General features: G+C 40.8%; 1 protein-coding gene across 1 annotated transcript in view; it reads right to left on the bottom strand.

Annotated features, from left to right (window-relative positions):
- Nucleotides 1-3,324: 3,324 nt before the first annotated feature.
- LOC111142217 (CASP2 and RIPK1 domain containing adaptor with death domain) overlaps nt 3,325-22,038 on the bottom strand; it is a 176,201-nt gene continuing 157,487 nt past the window's right edge. Inside the window, exon 2 of the mRNA XM_022495247.1 lies at nt 3,325-3,710. Coding sequence (XP_022350955.1) covers nt 3,409-3,710 — 302 coding nt within the window. The 3' untranslated portion in view covers nt 3,325-3,408. The remainder of the gene's footprint in view (nt 3,711-22,038) is intronic.

The raw sequence follows: 22,038 nt of genomic DNA on the forward strand, positions 1-22,038 counted from the left end.
ATACACGTTCTTTATATATTTGGGATATTAACTCCTTATCAGATATATCTTTTGCAAAGATTTTCTCCCATTCGGTAGATTGCCTTTTCATCTTGTTGATGGCTTCTTTTGCAGAAGCTTTTTAGTTTGATGTAGTCTCAGTAGTTTATTTTTGCTTTTGTTTCCCTTGCCTGAGGAAACATATCCATAAATACATTACTAAGGGTGATGGCTGAGAGATTACTGCCTGTGTTTTCTTTTAGGAGCTTTTTTTGTTTTAGGTCTCACATTTAGTTCCTTATCCATTTTGAGATGATTTTTGTGAATGGTGTGAGTGATCCAGTTTCATCCCTTTGTATGTAACTGTCCAGTTTTCCTAGCATCATTTGTTGAAGAGACTGTCTTTTCCCCATTACATATTCTTGTCTCTTCCCTTATAGATTAATTTACCATAAATGCATGGGTTTGTTTCTGGGCTCTGCATTCTGTTCCATTGAGCCATGTGTCTATTTGTGTGCCCATACTTCTGACTCCTACAGCTTTGTAGTATATCTTGAAAACTGGGATTATGGATACCTACATCACATCTTTTAATTTTGTATATCCTTTAACTACGTCTTCTAGTTACAGTTGCTTTGATACAATCTCATTTTCATTATAAAAAGCATACGCAGCCATAGGAAAGTAACTGGGGATAGAGACTAAAACTGGGGTGTCCTAGTGGTTATCTTTGGAGGATGGGGTAGGGGTAATTTTTATTTTTTTATTCTTGCTCACTGGTATTTTCTAAACTGCTATAATGGGCATTCACTATTTTGTACTGAGAAAAACTTCCTAAAAGTTCTAGTTTAAAAAAAAAAAAAAAAAAAAAAGCTAGAGGGCATACTCATGAATGTACACGCATGTGCTCCCCGAAGCAAAGTGGAGTAAGACTTCATATTTTTCTGGACAGTGCTTGCAAACGTTCTGCCACTGCCCTGTACTCATTCAGAATTCTGTTTGGAGGTAGGCAGCCTCTGGAACCATAGAATCTTCTACCAGGCAAAACCACATGGACTCCTTGCAGGCACGTCACCTACCCGATTCTCCTGGGAGGCAGGCAAATGCCATTTGGCATCACTCTCCACAGCCAGAGGCAGAGACGAGGTAGTGACTTAGATGCTCTGTTTCTGGCATTCTGCAAATCTTCTGCAAGAACGTGAGCAGGCCCAGCAGCTGCGGCTGCCATGTGATGGGGGAGACACCCTGCTCATCAAGGGCAGCAAGTCAGAGCTCTCTACCGGCCCTGGCAGCCAGTGATGGACAGAGCACCGAAGTGTCTTTGTGCATGACGAATTCCGCTTCCAAGCAAACGGTGGGAAGATGAACTAGCTAATCATCAGACCCGTTTCTGAAATGCCATCTAGTCAGAGGCAGCAGAGCCCAGCCATATGCCCTTGGCAATAAATGCGGTGAGAACAAAAGCCAAAGCAACTCTCTGTTAGCAAGCTCAGGGGAACAAATAGCAAAGTAACAAGTCCAGGATTCAGAATGACAGGCAGTGTGGAAGATGCCACGGAAGTACAGTCTAGTCTATCACTAGTGCAGTCATGGGGCCAAAGTCTATGAGAATTTTACAAGACAATGAATTAATGGCTGGGCTGCAAAATGGAAAATTAGAGCTGATGAGGCCAGCAGACCATCCTTTTGAACTGTTTGTTGACCTGTAATTGATCTTTTTTAGTAAAGGGAATATGGTTGCCAGACATCTACAAGGATATGATCGACATATCACTGTCACCTTTTGGAGCACTCACGTCATGTTCAACTCAGCCGTTCTATATACTTGTCCCGGAATAAAGGTAAAAAGTACAATGTTTTCCCTTTGAAAAAAATCCTGAGTTAGGTTAGGATTAGGAAATAGATTCCCCAATTATTCAGAAGAACAGATCACGGATTGGGACTGTTCGCCTGTCCCTCTCTTGATTGGACCCACGGTACAGTTAGTAAATTACATCACATGTTAAAGCTTAGCAGGAAACACGGTCCCAGTGCTTCCTCCTGCAGGGCCCTCAGCTCTAGCCACTAACCAGCTCTGCCTGTGAACTTGATCCGTATGCAGCCACAGCAGCAAGAGAACAGTTCCCACTTCTGAGAGCTGACTAAGGGCCAGGCACTGGATGAGACCCTGGCAGACGTTATTCCCTTAATTATCACAAAAATCTAGGAGGAGAGGACAATCATTTCCTCTTTTGTACAGGGTCAGAGAAGAGGGGCAGCTTGTCCACAGCGATGCTGTTAGCAGGAGGAGAACGGGATTCAAGTTTCTTTGAGGAGCACGGGAGAGAGAGGAGGAGAAGCAGCAGGGACCAGGTGGAAAGAGCAGGGCTCCAAAGACACATTTTATAGCTCATTCACCGCTAGCAAATCACTTAATCTCACTACAGAAGGAGGCTCACCTCTCTTGACCAGCTACTTCATAGCATTTTTGTGAGGCCCAAATGAGATCACATATATGAAAACCCTTGATTGAAAACAGGAAAGCATTTGTCAAAAAATACCATGTGTCATTAATAAAAAGACAGAAGACTAAGTCATACTCCTTGGGAGCCTAACACTTCAATCACTACAATGTCAACGGAAAGACCACACCCTCTTTTGTCCCCCAACTAAATCCTTTAAACACAGGATTTTCTTAAGCAATCTCTCAAAGATGAAGGGCTCAGGGATGCACGCTTGTACCTGAACTGGCCTTACAGGGAGCTTCAGTGTCTTAAATTTAATGCAGACATCCCCTCTGAGCGATTTATCCTGACTGGAGAAAGTAACCATTTTGTTACTACTAGTAATTCTGTTCCAAAAAAAGGACTACTGTAATTTTACACCCTTAATCTATGCACTACAGGAATGAGAAAAAACAAATAATACTGTCTCATGAAAGGCCACATTCTGTACAGTAATTCACTTTTTATTATCATCGTTAATAGCAAAGTCCACAGTTCAGTTCCCAGGCAATATCAAAGTAGATGTTATATATAGATATAGATAGGTATAGACAGATATCTCTATCTATCTATAGGATATCTGCATGTAATATGATAAGACAGTAATTTTTTTCAGCCATTATGATTTACCAGTTTATTAAAAGGCACTCACACAATTAAAACCTGCACAATTAAAACAACGCAATCTTCAAGACAGTAAAAACAATGAATTGTCAAGTCGATGTGGTAGAGCTACTGAGTAATCTGGCCTTTCAAGTAACACCAACTGGAAATCTCATTTTCTCCTTTCATTTACAGATCATTAAAAAGAAAAGACCCCCCCCCCACCCCACTCCTACCCCCACCCCCGGAAAGCCCAGAAACTACCTGCCCTGGGAGAAAGTCAGGATTCCGCCCACGCAACTTGGGGACACACTCCCCCATGGGATGGTGCCGGGAGACCCCATCATTCCAACATGTGCTGGAGCACTGAGGGGTCCACCTCCACGGCCTGGAGGCCTCTGTGCAGGCTCCGGAAGGTGGCCTGCTTCCCATTGCGCTGACGCCAGCGAATGAAGGCCTCCACCATCTGTGACTGCACGTTGTGGGGGTGGTTGGCCTTACAGCGGTAGATATCTGTCTGGGACAGGCCCAGAGACAGCACCACAGGCTCCCACTCGGGGCCCAGCCTCTGCGCCAGCTGGTTGATCTGCCGGTCTGATGGGGAGCTGTTGAGGATGTGTGGAGGGATGCCAGTCATCCGGTCATCTGGAGAAAAGACAGACATGGGGGAAAGAGCAAACAAACACATCAGATGGGGGCACAGATGAAAAAAGTGACTAGAACAGCACTAAGCTTCATCAGGCAGGGCCAACCTTCCCTAGTTTTCTTGGGGGCTGCTCAGTCAAAGGTTACATATAGGAGCTTACAAAATACCATTTAGCGTCTATGAAAATGTTTATTACAGAAAAGGTGAAAACAGGAAAGTAAAAATAACTAGAAATCCCATCAGAGAAACCCACTGATAATGATTTGACCTCTTTTTTTTCCCCCAAATATTTTTATCTATTTATTTGCCAGACAGAGATCACAAGTAGGCAGAGAGTGGAAGGGAAGCAGGCTCCCTGCTGAGCAGAGAGCCCGATGTGGGGCTCAATCCCAGGACCCTGGGATCATGACCCAAGCCAAAGGCAGAGACCTTAACCCACTGAGCCACCCAGGCACCCCCTGATTTGACCTTTCTTTTTGGTTTTTTATATATAAAACATATGTTTAGGATTTCATGGCACACACAGCTTTATAACAGGCTTTCTTCCCTCCATCTCTTTTACCAGAGAGGCCAAGCAGGGGGTTCAGAGGGAATTAAGAATGCCAGCCTGGGCCCAAGTTCCCTCTGACACAGGCCTGTGGGTGCAGGGGTGATACCCTCTCCTGCAGGAATGACTAGTGCTGGAGGGAAACGGGCTAAACAGAACAGCTACTCTCTCCTGATAAACTTGAATGTTTCCAAGAAAAGTTGCAGTTTCCAACAGAAGCAGAACCGAAGAGGCCTGCTGAGAAAAAAAGAAAACTCAGAGGCCACAAGTTAGTTTGAGGAGAGTTACCACCCTGGTGGAGCCCAGAGGAAGAAAACAAAACTTGTGCTATGGAAGAGCAATGAGAGAACCTGACCTTGCCCTTCCTAGATCCTAGTCGCCCCCAGGCCAGGCTGCTGTGGAACTCTGACACCAAGTGAGTGACTATAGACTGCCAGGCATATCAAGGAAGAAGTACCATCAGTTACAATGCAGAAGGCCTTCTAGAAGAAGGAGGCTAAAACTAAGCCCTGAACACAAGAAAGAACCCAATAAAGGGAAAGGAAGTGTGTCCTGAGGAGAGGAAATTGCCTGTGCAAAGGCCTGGAGGCAGGAGACCATGGCAAATTCAAGAAAAGAAAGAAGTTCAGTATAAGGAAGTGCAGAGAGTGAGAAGCACTCCAAACGTCCAAAATTCTGGTGCTGCATATTGGTTAGGGCCGAACTAGAAGTGCGGTTTTCATGTTCCTCATTCAGCCATGTGCACAACAAACCGCACTACACTGTACCATGCTTTCTGTCACCAGCATCATGGGAATCCGAGTCAATCCCAATTCACACTCACCAGCTCGTTGTTTAGATTTATGAATTCAATAAGAAGTCAAAAAGCATCCTATTAGAATAGCTAATGTTTTCCACTGCACATGCCTTTCGCCCCAAGGCAGTTGCCAATATCTGAGGCATGAGTTGCAAAAGTTTGTCTTTCTGGGGTTTGTCAAGACAAGACTGTAATTTTTTTAAATGATTAAGACCCAACTAGAATAATGATGATACTATGGACCAATATTTTATATTAATGGTAACAATTTTATGGCTTTTATAAAACTATGGGCACTTTCATAAACATGTGGGCTCATTAAAAAAAATTCAAGCCACATAAAAAAGTACAAAGGAGAAAGCAAGTCCTCCAATAACCCACCACTTAGAGTTGGTGAACATTACTCTGGATAACTCTTCAAGCATATATACTGTATTATCGGTTTTTTTCACATAACGGTTATTTAATTTTGCTTGAATTTAACAGAAAAAAAAAAAAGAAACAGAAGTGAAAATTAAATGGCTTTTTGACCTATAGTTAACTATTTAACCAACAACAGCAACACATATACACACACACAAGATTTAACGCTGAGAAAAAAATATATGAAAATTTAAGAGGTAAACTATATATTTTTACATTAATGCTTGGTATTTCTTCTTCCTTTCCTCATTTCTTTCCTATATCATTTCTTGCCTATATACTTTCTCTTTCTCTTTTTTTTGTTTTAGAGAGTGAGAAAGAGAATGTATGCACACAAGCAGGGGTGAGGGGACAGAGAGGGAGAGACAATCTCAAGCAGGCTCCATGCCCAGTGCAGAGTCCAACACAGACCTCGATCTCACAACCCTGACATCATGACCTGAGCTGAAATCAAGAGTTGGACACTTAACTGAGTGGGCTACCCAGGTGCCCCTCGTCAACGTGTATTTTAAAAATCCCATTCAACCTCATTTCCACTAGGATGGCTATTGTCAAAAACAAAACAACAACAACAACAACAACAAAAACAAACAAACAAAACCCCCACCAAAATAACATGTATTGGTGAGGATATAAAATGGCACAGCTGCTACGGAAAAGAGTGCAATGGTTCCTTAAACAACAAAACATGGGATATCATACAATCTAGCAGTTCTACTCCTGGGTCATACACCCAAAAGGACTGAAAGCAGTGAGTCAAAGAGATATTTATACACCCATCTTCATAGCAGCATTGTTCCCAGTAGCCAAAAAGTAGAAGCAACCGAGTGTGTATCAAGGAATGGAAGGAGAAACAAAACGTGGTAGATCATACATTAGAATATTATTCAGTCTTAAAAGGGAAGACATTCTGTCTCAAGCTACAACATGGGTAAGACTTGAAGACATTATGCCAAGTGAAATAAGCCAGTCACCAAAGAACAAGTCCTCTATGATCTCATTCCTATGAAGTACCTGTGCTACTGAAATTCACTGAGATGGAAAGAATGGTGGTTACCAGGGGAGAGCGTGGGGGGAATGGGGAACTGTTTAATGGGCAGTCAGTTCTGCAACATGAGAGGAGTTCTGGAGCTTGGCTGCATAATGTGAATGTACTTAACACTACTGAACTGTACTCCCCAAAATGGAAAGGATGGCAAGTTTCATGTTATATTTTATCACAATTAAAAATGAAAATTTAAAAAAATCTCATTGTTGTCTTGTCATAACTATATTGAGTTTTTATTTCCACTGAATTGATCCTGAGCTCTCTGACAGCACGAAATACTTGTGAGGCTGAGTTTTCTTGCACTGGGTTTCTGCTCGGGCCCAGCTGATTGTATGTCTGTTTCTGCAATCCATGTTCCTTTCTTTATTCTGATGTAGCATTTTCACATAGCTGTCATGACACTTACCTTCATCTTGCTCACATTTAACATGAGCATCTCTATCCAGAGCTTCTGTTTGCTCTTTTATAGTAAGCCAACATATCCCTAACACTCTCTCCCTCTGAGCTACAATTTGTGCTTGGCTGATGCTTTTTATGCAGTGTTCTGCCACAGAGGAAAGGCAGGACACACTAGGCCTGCCCTGGTTGGGGGTCCAGTGTGCTGCTCTCTCTTTTGGAAGCCAAGGAAATGTCTCATGCTGGCGCCTGTTCTGCCTAGCCAGGGTGCACGCACTCCTGCGGTCTCTTTCCTGTAGCTCAGCACAGAGATGGCCTGCCCTGGGTTGCCTTCCAGCCTCTGCTGACAATATCTCCTGACATCAACCAAGATCGTCCACTCACCTCCTCCACCAGCTTCTTTCATACCAATCTGATTTAGTGGGGTCCTGAGGATTTTGTACCCTTCCCTCCCTTCTTTTCCTAGGACTGCTTCTGAAGGTTCAGGATGGGGTGTTTTCTTCCTTTGGAAAGGGCCTGCCATTTTTCAAAGTACATGGCATCAAAGTTGTGATTGGATTTTTTGTTTGTCTGGTTGGTTGATGTTGGCGAATGTTTTGGATCAGTTTATCAGGTGTTGGGGAGGGAGCCTCTGTGGTTCTGCTACACTGTCACCATTCTGACTCCTGGCCAACTATTAATGCAACATAGGCTTTGGGTCAATTATTTGGGAGTGAGTGCAGTATTTGCTCTCATTCCTCTGCACGTTCAGGGTCACGTATCCCTTGGGAATACTGCCTTGGAACTCAGAAATGGCCAGCAGTTTGTGGACACAGGCCAGAGCTAAAATAACTGGGCACAGAAGCACTACTCAGCTGAGAGCACGTCAAGCCCTTCCAAGGAGACCTTCCAGACATGAGGAGACCATAACAGCTGTTTGTGCTATCTGATCCGAGCAGGAGAAGTATCCTCACGAGGCCCTTCCAACGTGTGAATTCTGCTGAATGCAAAGTTACTGAAAAAATGAGAGTCCCAAGTGGGGAGCCTGGGTGGCTCAGAGGTTTAAGCCTCTGCCTTCAGCTCGGGTCATGATCTCAGGGTCCTGGGATCGAGGCCTGCATCGGACTCTCTGCTCAGCAGGGAGCCTGCTTCTCCCTCTCTCTGCCTCCTTGTAATTTCTGTCAAGTAAATAAATAAAAATCTAAAAAAATAAATTAAAAAAATGAGAGTCCCAAGGCTTTAGTGTCAACATCCAAGGATATACTATACAAAATCAGGTCAAGCTATAAATTAATCCACTGTGACCATCTGGCCACTGTTTCGCAGAGCTTGATGTGCATACCACGAGCAGTGTACAAGAGGATATCCAGAGGTCCACAGGTGAACATTCTGTATTAGAATAGTCATCTATTAAACAAATAGTAATCTAATAAACAGTCCTATTGTTAAAATAGTATCTATTTTAATACAATTAGAAAAGTATAAATAACATTTCAAACTCATGACTATAAGAATTAAGATAAGTAAATAAAAGTTAAAAAGCAGATCCAGAATAACACAAAAGTAACAAAAAAAGAAAAGTAGATTTTTAAATAAAAAGTAAATTTAAATACAAGCAAGGAGTTAGCAGTACAGGTGGCACAAATGTAGAGCAAAAATTGTAGCAGCAGAAGCCGAATGACTGGTGTGTGGGAAGTCCGGTGTTTCTCACCAAAGCATCACAAGCCTTTGAGGTGGGCCATCCATTAAGCAGGGCTGTCCATGCACCTGTTCATGACCTGCACCTCCGACGCGCTAGTAACACCCCAGTCTGAGCACATAAGTCCACATACCTGGGGCTGAGGCAGCACTGTGCCTGGTTAAGAACCACCAGATGCTGTGACAGAAGTGTTAACTGGTTTTAAATATCCTAGGCAGGTAATTAGCTCCTACTATACTGCCAGAATGTTCTCTCTCATACCAAGATTCTAAATCTTGCATGCAACTCTGTAATCCCATTCTCAGTGAAGTGAAAACTCCCATGTTTCAAACAAAACAACATTCTCTACCAAACCCCTCTACCACAACGAAGCCATCCATTTGAAGGGATAAATACCCTATTCCCCATCTCCCTATGAACGCCCATCCTTCCACCCTCCCATCCCTGTGGTCATTACATCTCCAATTATCTCCTCCTCCCTCATTCATACCTAATTAACCACCAAAAATCTCCTTTCCCATTCTTATTGCATTTAGAGTCAGGTCTAAAAGATTCATACTTAACTTTTTTGTTTCTTATAAGACACTTCTGTCTCCTGAGCTCTCATGGGTAGAGATCACATCTTCTACTTCTTTTCCTCCTCCAAGATTTAGCCCCTTGCTGAGCACAATATGGAACTCAATGTATAGTACCATATTTTACTCTTTTATTTTTATTCAAATTCTGTTAATTAACATATAGTCTATTATTAGTTTCAGAGGTAGAGTTCAGTGATTCATCAGTTGCATATAACACCCAGTGGTCATTACATCACATGCTCTCCTTAACACCTGTCACTCAGTTACCCCTCGCCCCCAATCTCCCCTCTAGCAGAACTCAGCTTGTTTCCCACAGTTAAGAGAAGGACATTATCATATGATTTCACTCACATGTGGAATTTAAGAAACAAAACAGAGGAACATACGGGAAGGAAGGGGAAAAAAACTCATCATATTGTTAAAAAAGTTCTTCCAAGTCAAGTTTCTAATTCATCATCTCCACAGGTATGCGCTTCTGACTTTTTTATTTGTTCCAGAAAAAGAAGTCATTTCTTCCAACAAATCTTTGCATGGACGGCACCCCCTGGTCTATCCTGGCTGAATGTGCAATCTCCAGGTGAAGGAAAGTCTGCAAGCCCATCTTCCTGTCTGGTCAACCTCCCCTTTCTGATCTATATTCTTCTATAATATGTGGCCACCTTAATGGTGACCTAAAAAAGAGGAACTGTACAGGATTCAAAAGCACAGTTCAGAGACTGAAGATTACGGAGTAAAGCAAAGGCACGGCAGACCTATAAACAGCTGCTAGGAGACTCAGATAAATCTCTGCTCAGGAATCTACAATAACAGAAAGGATTTTATCTATAAAATTCCTTAAAAAAAAAGATATTATTTATTTATTTGAGAGAGAGAGCATGTGCGAGAGAGCACAAGTAGGGGAGAGGGGTAGAGGGAGAGAGAGAAGCAGGCTCTCCCCAAGCAGGGAGCCAAACATTGGGCTCCATCCCAGGACGCTGGGGATCATGACCTGAGCCAAAGGCAGACGCTAAACAGACTGAGCCACCCAGGTGCCCCCTATGAAATTCCTTTTTAAACTTCAGTTACTTTGTGATATAGCCAGAGATATAAGTACATATGAGTTCCTTGTAACAGTGACTCAGTTGGATATGGGGTTGCACTTTTAAAAACTATATACATTCCTAGGCAGAATTTGGTAATATATTACCCTTCCCAACTCACTGCTGCGGTGAACCACTGTCACTGGTGGGAGTATCATATGCTTTAGGTTTGCTGGACCGAAAAAAAGTTGCACTAAGAGACTGCCCCTTTCTAGTGTAGCCACTTTTTAGGAGCAAAAGGCTAACTCCTGCCTCAAGGACATGTAAGGCCTCTGCAGGCTAAGTTCACTGACGTTCCATTGACCAAAGCAAGGCATGTGGCCAAGTCTAAGACCACCAGGACAGTGTATTAAATGTTCTCACAGGGCAGTAGGAGTAAAAATTTGCTAAGCAATAATTTATAAACACTCACAAGTATACTGATACATTTTTAAAATCTAGATGAACTGATACTGGGATATATATAATGCCAAAACTGGTACAGGAAAAAAAATAGAAAACTTGAATAGACCTAAGTTTTAAATACATTGAAATGGCAATCAAAGCTTTCCCCTGCTCAAGGGTCCTAGGCCCAGGCAGTTTTACAGGTGAGCTATTTCAAATGTTCATGAAACATTTAATTTCCTATCTTCTGTAAGTTGTTCTAGGAAATAGAAAAATAACAGAAGTTCTATAGCCTATTTTATTAGGCTGCTTTACTTTTTGTTTGAAACAGGATAAGGAGAATACAAGAAAAGTTATAGGTTCTTTTCAATGATTATTTCACATGTAAAAATCCTAAGTATTTATTGAGTAAAAAAGATCTATTTAAAATAATATATTAGGGGCGCCTGGGTGGCTCAGTGGGTTAAAGCCTCTGCCTTCGGCTCAGGTCATGATCCCGGGGTCCTGGGATCGAGCCCCGCATCGGGCTCTCTGCTCGGCAGGGAGCCTGCTTCCCTTCCTCTCTCTGCCTGCCTCTCTGCCTACTTGTGATCTCTGTCTGTCCAATAAATAAATAAAATCTTTAAAAATAAAATAAAATAAAATAATATATTAGAAACAAGTAGAATTTATCCCAGGATTACAATAATTTTAATATCACTAGATCAATTAATTCAATACCTCAGTAGTCCAAAGAGATAAGTCATTATCTTAATAGATGCAAAAAAGTATTTGATAAAATTTGACACATATTTATGATTTTTTAAAAAGATTTCTTTAAAAATTGGGAATATGGGGAACCTATTTAACTTGGTGAAGATTATGAAAGTCTTCAATAAGCATTTGATTTAATAGATATCTTTTAAACATTTTCCCTTTAAGGGCAGAAACAAAACAAGAATGCCCAGTGTCACCACTACTGTTGTATATAATAGTCAAGGTCCTAACCAGAGCTATAAAGAAAAAAAGAAGTTAGGTACAAGCATTTGAGGAGAAGAGATAAAACCATCATTATTTTCAGATCATTTGATCTAATATGTAAGAAAAGGCCAGGATCAATAGATAATCCATTAGACGGACGCCTGGGTGGCACAGTCAGTTAAGCGTCTGACTCAGCTTCAGCCTGGGACATGATCTCAGGGTTGTGAGATTGAGCCCCGCTTTGGACTCCACACTGAGAAGAGAGTCTGCTTGAGACTCTCTCTTGCTCTCCCTCAGCCCCGCCTGTCTCTCTCTCTCAAATAAACAGATAAATCTTAAAAAAAAAAAAGATAATCCACTAGAACAATTAAGAGGGCTGAGTAAAATCACCAGATAACAACTTAAAAACCAACAAACACAAAATATGATAAAAAATAAACAATAAAAACCATAAAGTATCTAGAAATTAAATTAGCAAAGTTCACATAAGACCTCAACAGGGAAAATTTTAAGCATGAATTAAAAGACATAAAGCAAGATCTGAATAAATGGAGAGTCATTCGTGCCCTGGGTGGGATGACATTATTATTACATAAACATGACAATTCTATAATAACAATTAAAATTTTATAGTGGGGAAAGGAGAGGCTTTCTCCAAACTGGGAAAAACTAATTATACAGGGAAATGTAAAACAATACTTTTACACCACACCTTACACAGTGATGGAGTCTGTATAGATAAAGGTAAAACATAAAAGGTAAAGCTACAAAGTTAATAAAAATAATGGGAGATTATCTTTATTACCAGCAGTGGGAAGTGTCTTTTTCAATGAATCCCCAAAAGATGAATTTTTTTTCCATCAAAATTAAAAATTTCTGCTCAGTGAAGGAGACCAGTATTCCAGATGACAGAGCAGAATGGACAAAGATACTTGTCAATGTCTAAAGCCCAGGAGACAGGACTATGTGGATGTACAAGGACCCCCCGAAAACCAAGAGGAAAAAGATAAGCACCTCCACAGAAAAGAGGATGAAGTTACGACAAGGTGACTCGATTTAGAGGAAACTCAGAGAGAGGCTCAAACCCAGAAATTTAAGAAATAACAATGGAAATAATCACGATAAATCCCTTTTTGTGCCTAGAAATCTAGGCAATACCAAGTTCTGGCAGAGATGTGGAGATGTAGAACTATATTCCTCGCGGGTGGGAATGAGGACTGGGCAGCCATTCCATAAGCAAGCGGGAATGGGAGTAAATTGGAACGTGGTGATGATCTTGTTCCTATGTATATGTACCAGAGAAAAACTCCGAAAAAGTCCCATAAGGGACACGGAGAAGGCTGTTTGTATACAAATCATGTTGTTTGTGCTAGGAAGTATGCATATGCCTTATAACCCAGTTGTCATCTTTTGGGGTTCATAGATCCAGAAAAATTCTCACACAGATTCATGAGGGGTCATGTCAGAATTCTATGGGAAGAAATTTGCTGGAAGCAATATCTGAGCTCATACTACGGGAAGAGACAAACTTGAGAGGGCACAAAGGGAATGCTGGACAGTCAGGATAAAGCAGAAATGTAAGAAAAAGAAGGAGACCTATACCAATGCAAATTCTAAAATATGTATTTCAAAACAACACCATTAGTGGGGCGCCTGGGTGGCTCAGTGGGTTAAAACCTCTGCCTTTGGCTCGGGTCGTGATCCCAGGGTCCTGGGATCGAGCCCCACATCGGGCTCTCTGCTCTGAGGGGAGCCTGCTTCCTCTCTCTCTGCCTGCCTCTCTGCCTACTTGTGATCTCTGTCTGTCAAATAAATAAATAAGATCTTAAAAAAAGAAAAAAAAACACAACACCATTAGTGAAAACACACACAAATGAAAGAATGTATTTGAGACAGAAAGAACAGTTTATTGTGGGAGGGAAGGGAACGGAGAGGTTGGGGTACTACCAGCTTGAGAAAGCCAACCTGACCGGCCGCCTCCCAGGGCCCACGTGAACCCAGGTCCCCCAGTGCAGTGGCTCAGCAGAGAAATCCCTTTGGCGGAGGGACTGGCTGCCGGGAAATGAAAGAAAAGCACCTTGGAAAGAAAACTAATTAGAACCACTTGCTCTGATAGATAATCACAGAGAACAACGTGGTCCTCACAGAGAGGTGAAGAAATAAACTGGTCTTTCAAAAACTGATTCCAGGATGATGAACTGACCGCCCACTTCAAATAACAAGGCCCTGTTGCAAAATACAAGTAAATCATACTTATTGTCATGGAAAACTTGATTTGACTATCGAGTCCATGGAAGGTCAACAACAAAACTATTAGCAATAATGGAGTTCTCCCTGAAATAAAAGGCCAGAGGCAGGGTGGCCACAGCTTGGGGCGAAGAATTAATCAGCAGGCGTGGGCCCTATCCCCATTTGAATTTGCCATCAACTAGCCATATAACTTGGGGTAAGACATTTAGCCTCTCTCGGATTGTATTCTCATTTGTAAAAAGTAAAACCAGATGATTGCCAAAGCCTCATTTAGATACAACATATTATACTACCTTTTTAAAAAGCAATTTTATTTTCTACAGATCTTGTTTTTTGATTTCTCATTAGTGAACTATTCATTTATTGTTGCATTACTTTTCCTATATGTCTTCTAGACAGAACAAAGACTTCTGTGGTTTTAATTATGGTTTTTGCTAATTTGCTTCAGCTTTTTAAAGATCACAGATGGAAACTTATCCTCCCATAGCAAACAAACAAACAAAACACCCACTGAATACTGGTAGAATCAACTTTTTCAAAATAGTACAAAAACTTTAAAAGTTTATGTTACAACTTTCTGGGCCACTGATTTTTCTCACCGACTTGCACAGACCTGACTCAACTCCATCAACCTGCCATTCACTCTGCTCCTTGAAACCACCAGCCAGCCTGGAACCGTAGGACCTTGCACAGCTGGTCCCTCTCCCTGGAATGTTCTTCAGCTGACTCCCTCCCCCGCCGACTGACCAGCCTGTTCTTAATCACAGCACCCATTCCACTCTGTGATCCCCCATATCTACATAGTACTTTCAGATCTGTAGCTCACGAATGCACCGTTATCTGTTGCTGCTATCTGTCCTCATCCCACACACTCATCCTGTCTCTGCTAGAATGGAAGCTCCTCACAGGCAGGAGAGCCTTGTTGGTTTTTGTTTAATGAGGTATCCCAGGCACCCAAAATGGTACCTAGCACATAGTCAGCACTCACTACTTAAATGAATGTTGGACAAATAAATTAAAAGCAATGCTCCATTACAATTAAAATAAATTCACTTAGCTCTGCTGTCTACTCTATGGCTAGAGTGTTACCAAATGCTCCCACTTTTAAGTTACTTAGCATTCAAAAACCAAAGAAATTATATTGCATAATCTGGGACTGAATAGAAAATAAAAAGGGGGTATGACTCCATAATAATAAAATACTGTCAAGGCGAAGCATAGGCAGCTACTGGCTTTCTATACTGAACTGGGCCACATCCACGTTTAATTTGAAGAAAGTCAGAAAGACAGATTCCAAAACAGCTTCTGGGTAAATATGGCAAACTGAGGCCAGTTCCAGTCTTCACTCTCTCTAATACTTAAGGAAATGAACAAAAAGTAATAAAAATAAGCCAATGAAAAAAGATGGCAGAGCCACCTTCCAATTCCTGATTCCCTGAAGCTGTACTGATTATTCAACAAACAACTGAAAGATTCACTCTCATATCCCCAAATCTGGAGGGGAATGAATTGGTTATTTTTTTCTCTTCTAACTTTAGTAGAGTGAGGATGGTAACTGCTACACTGAGGTATGGAAAGATCAGAAGTGTGAACAATAAGGACTGACCATCCCTAGCAGAAATGACAAGACATTTCATATGGTCTCGGTAAAGACTGCTGGGCACAGGTGTTCCATATCACAACAAACAATTCAACTGAACTCAGTCCCCTGCCCTGACTCTTCTGCCTACATGTGCCCTTAAGCTAAAGAACAGGAAACAGCCAGTCCTCTAAAGGGTCAGAAGGGGGTCAAGGAGAAATCACCCCAGTGTATCAGAGCACCAAAGGCAGAAACCAGCTGCTCCATCAGGTACAAGATGGAATGAAATGGAACGGCAATGTTGTGCCCAAGTTTTCTCGTCTGAGAGACCATCAAAGAGCCAAGCACCGATGCAATCACACGAGGGTTTACTTGACAAGCTTAAGCTTGGGCCCAAGTATATCTGACACAGCGGAGTAGGGACTTGGACCCGGAGCTTAACTAAAGCAGGTGTATTTATGGCTTCCTGTTACTAAAGCAAGGTGTGGGTTTCTGGAACCAAAGCAGGGTGGGGCTTCCTGGGACCAAAGTAAAGTAGGGGAAAGTTCAGCCCTTGGGCACAGGGGTCTGAGATGGCTGTACTTATGCTGAGGCTAAACCTGAGGAGGGATGGCCTTGATTTTTCTTGGCAGATGAGTAACATATTAGAGTAACAAGTGATTTAAAAAGGAAAACATTATATGGGAAAAAAAAAAAACCCTGACAAATCCACAGATGCCAAAATAAGAGAGAGCATTTTGTCATAGAACAACTTAATAAGGGTATAATAGGAACATGAATACAGTAAACAAGAGCTTAACAACGAGATAATCAAATAACAAAATGAGATTTTAAAAACAGCTTGTCATACTAAAATGATAAATTGAGGACCAAAACAGCATCATCATGAAATTCATAAACTGGAAATACCAAAGAATAGAATTAACATGATTCAATTTATCTAGATTCAGGAAAGACTTGAGGTAAACAGAGATAAAAGGCAGAATTTAAAGTAACTGGAGAAAAATGATGACTGTGGAGGAGAGAAAAATATAATCCATTGAAAGGTTAATGGGCATCCCTAAAGTAGAAAACCCAGCCCAAAGAATTCAAAGATCTAAAACAAGAAAATATCCCTAAAATGAATAAGCAACAGAATCTCTAAGATGAAAGAGAATACTGTGTTTCAGGAATAACTAATAAGAGAGTAAATCAATAGTGAGACATATTCTGGCTAAATAATTGAGTTTCTGGTTCTAATAAAATAATTCCTTAAGCAGAAAAAGCAAGTTGCTACAAGGAGGAGAAAGTCCATTAAATTTTCAACAGTACTTTAAATGCAAAAGATAATAAAGCAATTCCTCCAAAATTCTAAGGGGAATAAAGTATAGTCTATGAATATTATTCTTAGCCAAGTTGGTTTTCAAATATATAGGTAATTGGTAGTGAATTAGTGATAAAAACTCAAGAACTTGCCGTGAAGACTTTTAAAAGAAGGCTCAGAACAATCTTTTTTTTTTTTTTTTTTTTTTAAGATTTTATTTATTTATTTGAGAGAGAGGGAGAGTACTGAAGGAGAGTGAGAGGGAGAAGCAGAATCCCCATTGAGTAGAGCCTGACCTGGGGCTCAATCCCAGGACCCTGCAAACATATCTTGAGCCAAAGGCAGACACTTAACAGACTGAGCCACCCAGGTGCCTCGAAAGTCTTGACAGTCTATCTAATAAGTGCAGTGAATAAAATGAAGACGCTAGCACTGGCATACCAAGAGTGGGTCAGTGGCAATGTTTGCTTTAGATGCAGGCAATAAAGGATGCACTGTTTACAGATAATTTAAAAACAATAATAAAACCACTAAAAATCTGCTTTTTCATATCAACATGTGCCCAAAATTCTAAGCAATACAAATGATAAAATATTTCTCTTTCCTGGGGTACAATGCTCCCCTGTCAGATAGTCTGCCCTGAGCCCCTTGACTTGTTTCTTGGTATCAGTAATAGGAAAGACACGCAAAAAGATTAGTACAGGGCACTGAATTCATTTAAATATACAACTAATTTTAAACAACTGAACAGGGATGCCTGGGTGGCTCAGTTGTTAAGCATCTGCCTTCAGCTCAGGTCATGATCCCGGGGTTCTGGGATCCAGGCAAGCAGGCTTCTCCATCTGCCTCTGCCTGCCGCTCTGCCTACTTGTGCTCTCTCTCTCTCTCTCTCTCTGTGTCAAATGAATAAATAAAATGTTAATATATAAATAAATAAAACCACAAAAAATAAGCAACTGAAGAGAATACAATGCTATATTAACATTGACTATATTAAAATAATACAAGTGATCAAAATTAAAGCTAGATTATAGAATAGAATATAAATATTGTATCTTGAATTTGTGATATAGCAATGTAACTAACCAAAATCCAGAAGGGAAGAAGGAAAGACAGGGAGAGTGTCAATGATCTCATTTATCATAGCAGAGAGGAATTAACTCTTTCTTTCTTTTTTAAGATTTTATTTATTTAATTGTCAGAGAGCAAGAGGGCACAAGCAGGGATGTGGCAGGCAGAGGGAGAAGCAGGCTCCCCATGGAGCAAGGAACCCGATGCGGGACTGGATCTCAGGACCCTGGGATCATGACCTGAGCTGAAGGCAGCCACTTAACCAACTGAGCCACTCAGGTGTCCTGAAATTAACACTTTCTAAAACGAGATGGGAGCAGTCAGGAGAGACTGTTATCTATGGTAAAAAAAAGAAGCCCTAAATCTCAGTGACTTAACAGAACAAGATTTCATTTCTCTCTCACATGCCCACCACTGCAGGTCCACACGGCTCTTCAGCACACCCATGAGCTAGTTCTGCATTCTAGGCTGCACTGATAACTACACTTCTCCACAATCACATGAGAACCCGTGTTGACCAAGATGGAAAGAAAGGATAAGAGTAACAGATCTGGCAATTAAATACATCAATCCCTAAGTGACCTTCTGCTCACTTCCGTTCACATTTTGTGGCTAGAGCAAGTCACAACGTCATATCTAACTTGAAGGGAATGCGGGATACTCCTGTATCCCAGGATGGGGAGAGACCTGGGTGAATAGCACTAATGTCTACTGAGAAACCTAACTGGGGGAGAAGAAAAAAACAAAAATAAAAACATCAAGTTCTTCAACATCTCTTAACCACATTAGGAAAAAAAGTACATTTCTAACTGTGAAAACAAATTGTTTATTCAAAGTTTAGTAATTTCTTTTCACTTAGTTTCTTTTACTTTAAATTCAAATAAAATGTAATGGTTTTTAAATTTAAAAACCAGTATGTATCATGTAATCCTACTTTTGTAAAAGCATTTTTTCTTTTTCTTTTTCTCTTTTTCTTTCTTTCTTTCTTCCATCCATCCATCCATCTTTACATTTACAAACATGCTTAAAGAGATGTCCAATGGGGACATTCACATATTGTTGAGGCTTATTTCTAAGTGTTAGGATTTGTGATTGTTTATTTATTCTCTTCTTCATTCCTTGGATTCTTTATAATGAACATGTATCATTTTTATAAACATAGCAGAATCATTATTAAAATATGAATGAATGAGAAATAACACTTGATCTTCCACTGTTAAACCTTAAAACCACTAGATAGTAAAAACAGAGAAACATGGCTTTACATTGCTATAGGAAAGGAAGGGGGCTAAAGGAGCAGTAAATGTTGTATTTCATGGTCATTATATCCTGTTTGAAATTACAAAATGGGTAAATGCTGATAGCTTCGGGCCATGTAGCTGGTTTCAATCAGTTATGTAAAAGACCTACATTTCTGTTTTACCACTTTCTTTAAGTCTTCTATACCTTAATTCAGAATAGTTGTTGATAAATGTCAGGGCTGATTACAGGTTACAGGTTATTACAGGTTACTCCCACCAATATGCAGCTGCTTATTGAGTTTCAAAGAGATGCTCTACAGAAAAGAAGTTGTTTTTTCCTACTTAAAAAAAAAAAAAAAAAATATATATATATATATATGGACATTAAACACAAAAGAACAATTAATAAACTGAAAAGGAAAAATAACTTTTTTTAAAGATTTTATTTATTTATTTGACAGAGAGATAGAGAGCACAAGTAAGCAGAGCAGCTGGCAGAGGGAGAGAGAAGCAGGCTCTCTGCTGAGCAGGGAGCCTGATGCGGGGCTCCATCCCAGGACCCTGGAATCATGACCTGAGCCGAAGGCAGCCGCTTAACTAACTGAGCCATCCAGGCGTCCCGGAAAAATAACTTCTAATCAGAGTCTATTTACCCATTAAGCACAGAGGGGACAGGGATGAGAGCCCACAATACTTTTTGAAGCCCATGAAAATGTTTTAATTTCTTTTAAAATGAGAAGAAAAAAATGAACTTCAGGTCAAAGAAAATGTTTGAATATATAATATTAATATACTCTTTATACCAATAGAGTCCTAAAATGTCATTTGTAATATTTTTTTATGGAGGAAGGGGCCACAAAGGCAAGAGTGCCTCCAGCCCAGGCAAGTCATAATGCAGTCCTGTTTCTAGTATTTCTAAGTCACAAATGTGTTGGCAGGTGGCAAAAATTACTTGGTTTATTGAAACGTGCTTCAAAACTACCCTTCTGAAATTAAAAACAGAGTGTAGTTGTTGAGAGACAAAATTCCAAAGTGCCTTGTATATTACCCAGAATGCATAAGTGACTAATTGCAAATTCTCAACATTAATGACAACACTGCTTTTCAACAGGTGACGAGCAAATGACATTAAAGATTTCTTTATATGGAAGTTCCATTATACAAATATAAATTTTGGGTATTCCCCTTTTCTAAATAGGCAAAATGAACTCTTTAATCACATTATTTCCCACGGATGACTGTTCTTCAAAAGTTTCAAAATTGTTTAAAAACATATGTAACTCTATTTTAGTCTTCAAGATCAAAACATCGATATTTAAACTGATACCCAAATGGAAGGAAACAAGGTACCCCCAGGGTCCTTTGACATTATCTTTGTCGCTGGTTCCTGGTCAGTAAAGAGTAAAAGAGAGGTACTTTAAAAAAGTTTTGACTGCATATAAGTTATAAAATAACAACTCTGATAGATATGCTTTCCTTATCAGTACTAAACCTTCCCAAAGGAAGGATATGATCACTATTGAGTGCTTACAGACAGGTGACTCCAGGCATCCGCCCGAAGTACTTTTCTTTGAACAGCAGAGCAATAAGCCCAAAGAAATAAAAGACAATGATTTTGCCAAGCAAAATCTTTCAAAGCTATGACACCATAATAATCTCAAGTGAAACTTCCAGTCCTCTTACCAGCAACTGGGGGAGAGGGATAGAAGGCAGGATTTTTAAGTTGCTGCCTTCCCACAATTGGGAGAGACGATGAACGTGGTGATTGATATAATCAAGAATTAAAATAATTTGGATAGATCGATGGAATGATACTAACAAGATTTAATTTGTGTTGGGATAAATGGGACATCCTATCAAGCTCAGAAAATCAAGCATGACAGCACAGAATGTTTTCAGCTTGTCTTAAATGCGGTTCAGGAGGAAAGGTGCAGATGCCTTAATGGCCTACAAACGCAGTGGAAACCTAGCACGTGCACAACACACGCGCAGACAGACAAACACATCCATCTGGAATCAGGGAGAAGGAAGATGACAGTCTCACAGAACTAGCGTTGGTCAGACAGACCACTTCCACACCGATGAACTGACGGCCCATTCTACGGACAGGGACAGAGAGGCAGGACCCTGAACCTCAGAGACTATAGGGACCCTGAAAGCTGTTAACCTGCAAGCACACACGTGGTCTGTGGAAAGCACATGGCATGGGTGAAGCGTGAGTTTTAGTCAGACAGAAACTGTGTGTCTGTCTTACTCAGAGTGAGGACACAGCGTGCGTCCAGTACTAACAGCTCCCAAGAAATGTCTTTTAAGACCTTGGGTTTAAAAAGATGTATGGTGGGGGCACCTGGGTGGCTCAGTTGGTTGGGCAACTGCCTTCGGCTCAGGTCATGATCCCAGAGTCCTGGGATCGGGTCCCACATTGGGCTCCCAGCTCCACGGGGAGTCTGCTTCTCCCTCTGACCTCCCCTCTCATGCTCTCTCATTCTATCTCTCTCTCAAATAAATAAATAAATAAAATTTAAAAAAAAAATGTATGGCAGAGTTGCATCTCAGGTGGGGGGCACATTCTGAGAACACTTCACATAAGGCCAGAGTAACTGGGCAAAGCCCGGGAGTTCAGCCAGTTAGCAAGAGCCGAGCACCACAGTGAGTCCCACCTGGCTTTGGGACTTTGTGACTCTTGACAAAATTTTAATTTCCTTTGGATTTGCATGGTTTCAGATTTTGTGCCTAAAGTGAAACTTCTGTAATACTTTTTATCAATTAGTTCAAATATGCCTAATTTCCCATAAAATGGGATGGTAGTCTGAAAACAGTTATGCTAATTCAAATGCAAATATGAATTGAAGCCTACTAGGCTGAGGGGCACTGCTCAGGGCTAATGATCCAGCAGGGGGCAAATTGAGCTATTCACGGAAAGGGTCTGCAGTTTGCCAAGAGCACCTCTGTGGAACGTAGGGCGTGAACACTACCAATCTAGATGAATTCATT

This window comes from Enhydra lutris, unplaced genomic scaffold (assembly GCF_002288905.1).
Source record: "Enhydra lutris kenyoni isolate GAN:26980312 unplaced genomic scaffold, ASM228890v2 scaffoldscaffold7, whole genome shotgun sequence".
Taxonomy (NCBI): Eukaryota; Metazoa; Chordata; class Mammalia; order Carnivora; family Mustelidae; genus Enhydra; species Enhydra lutris.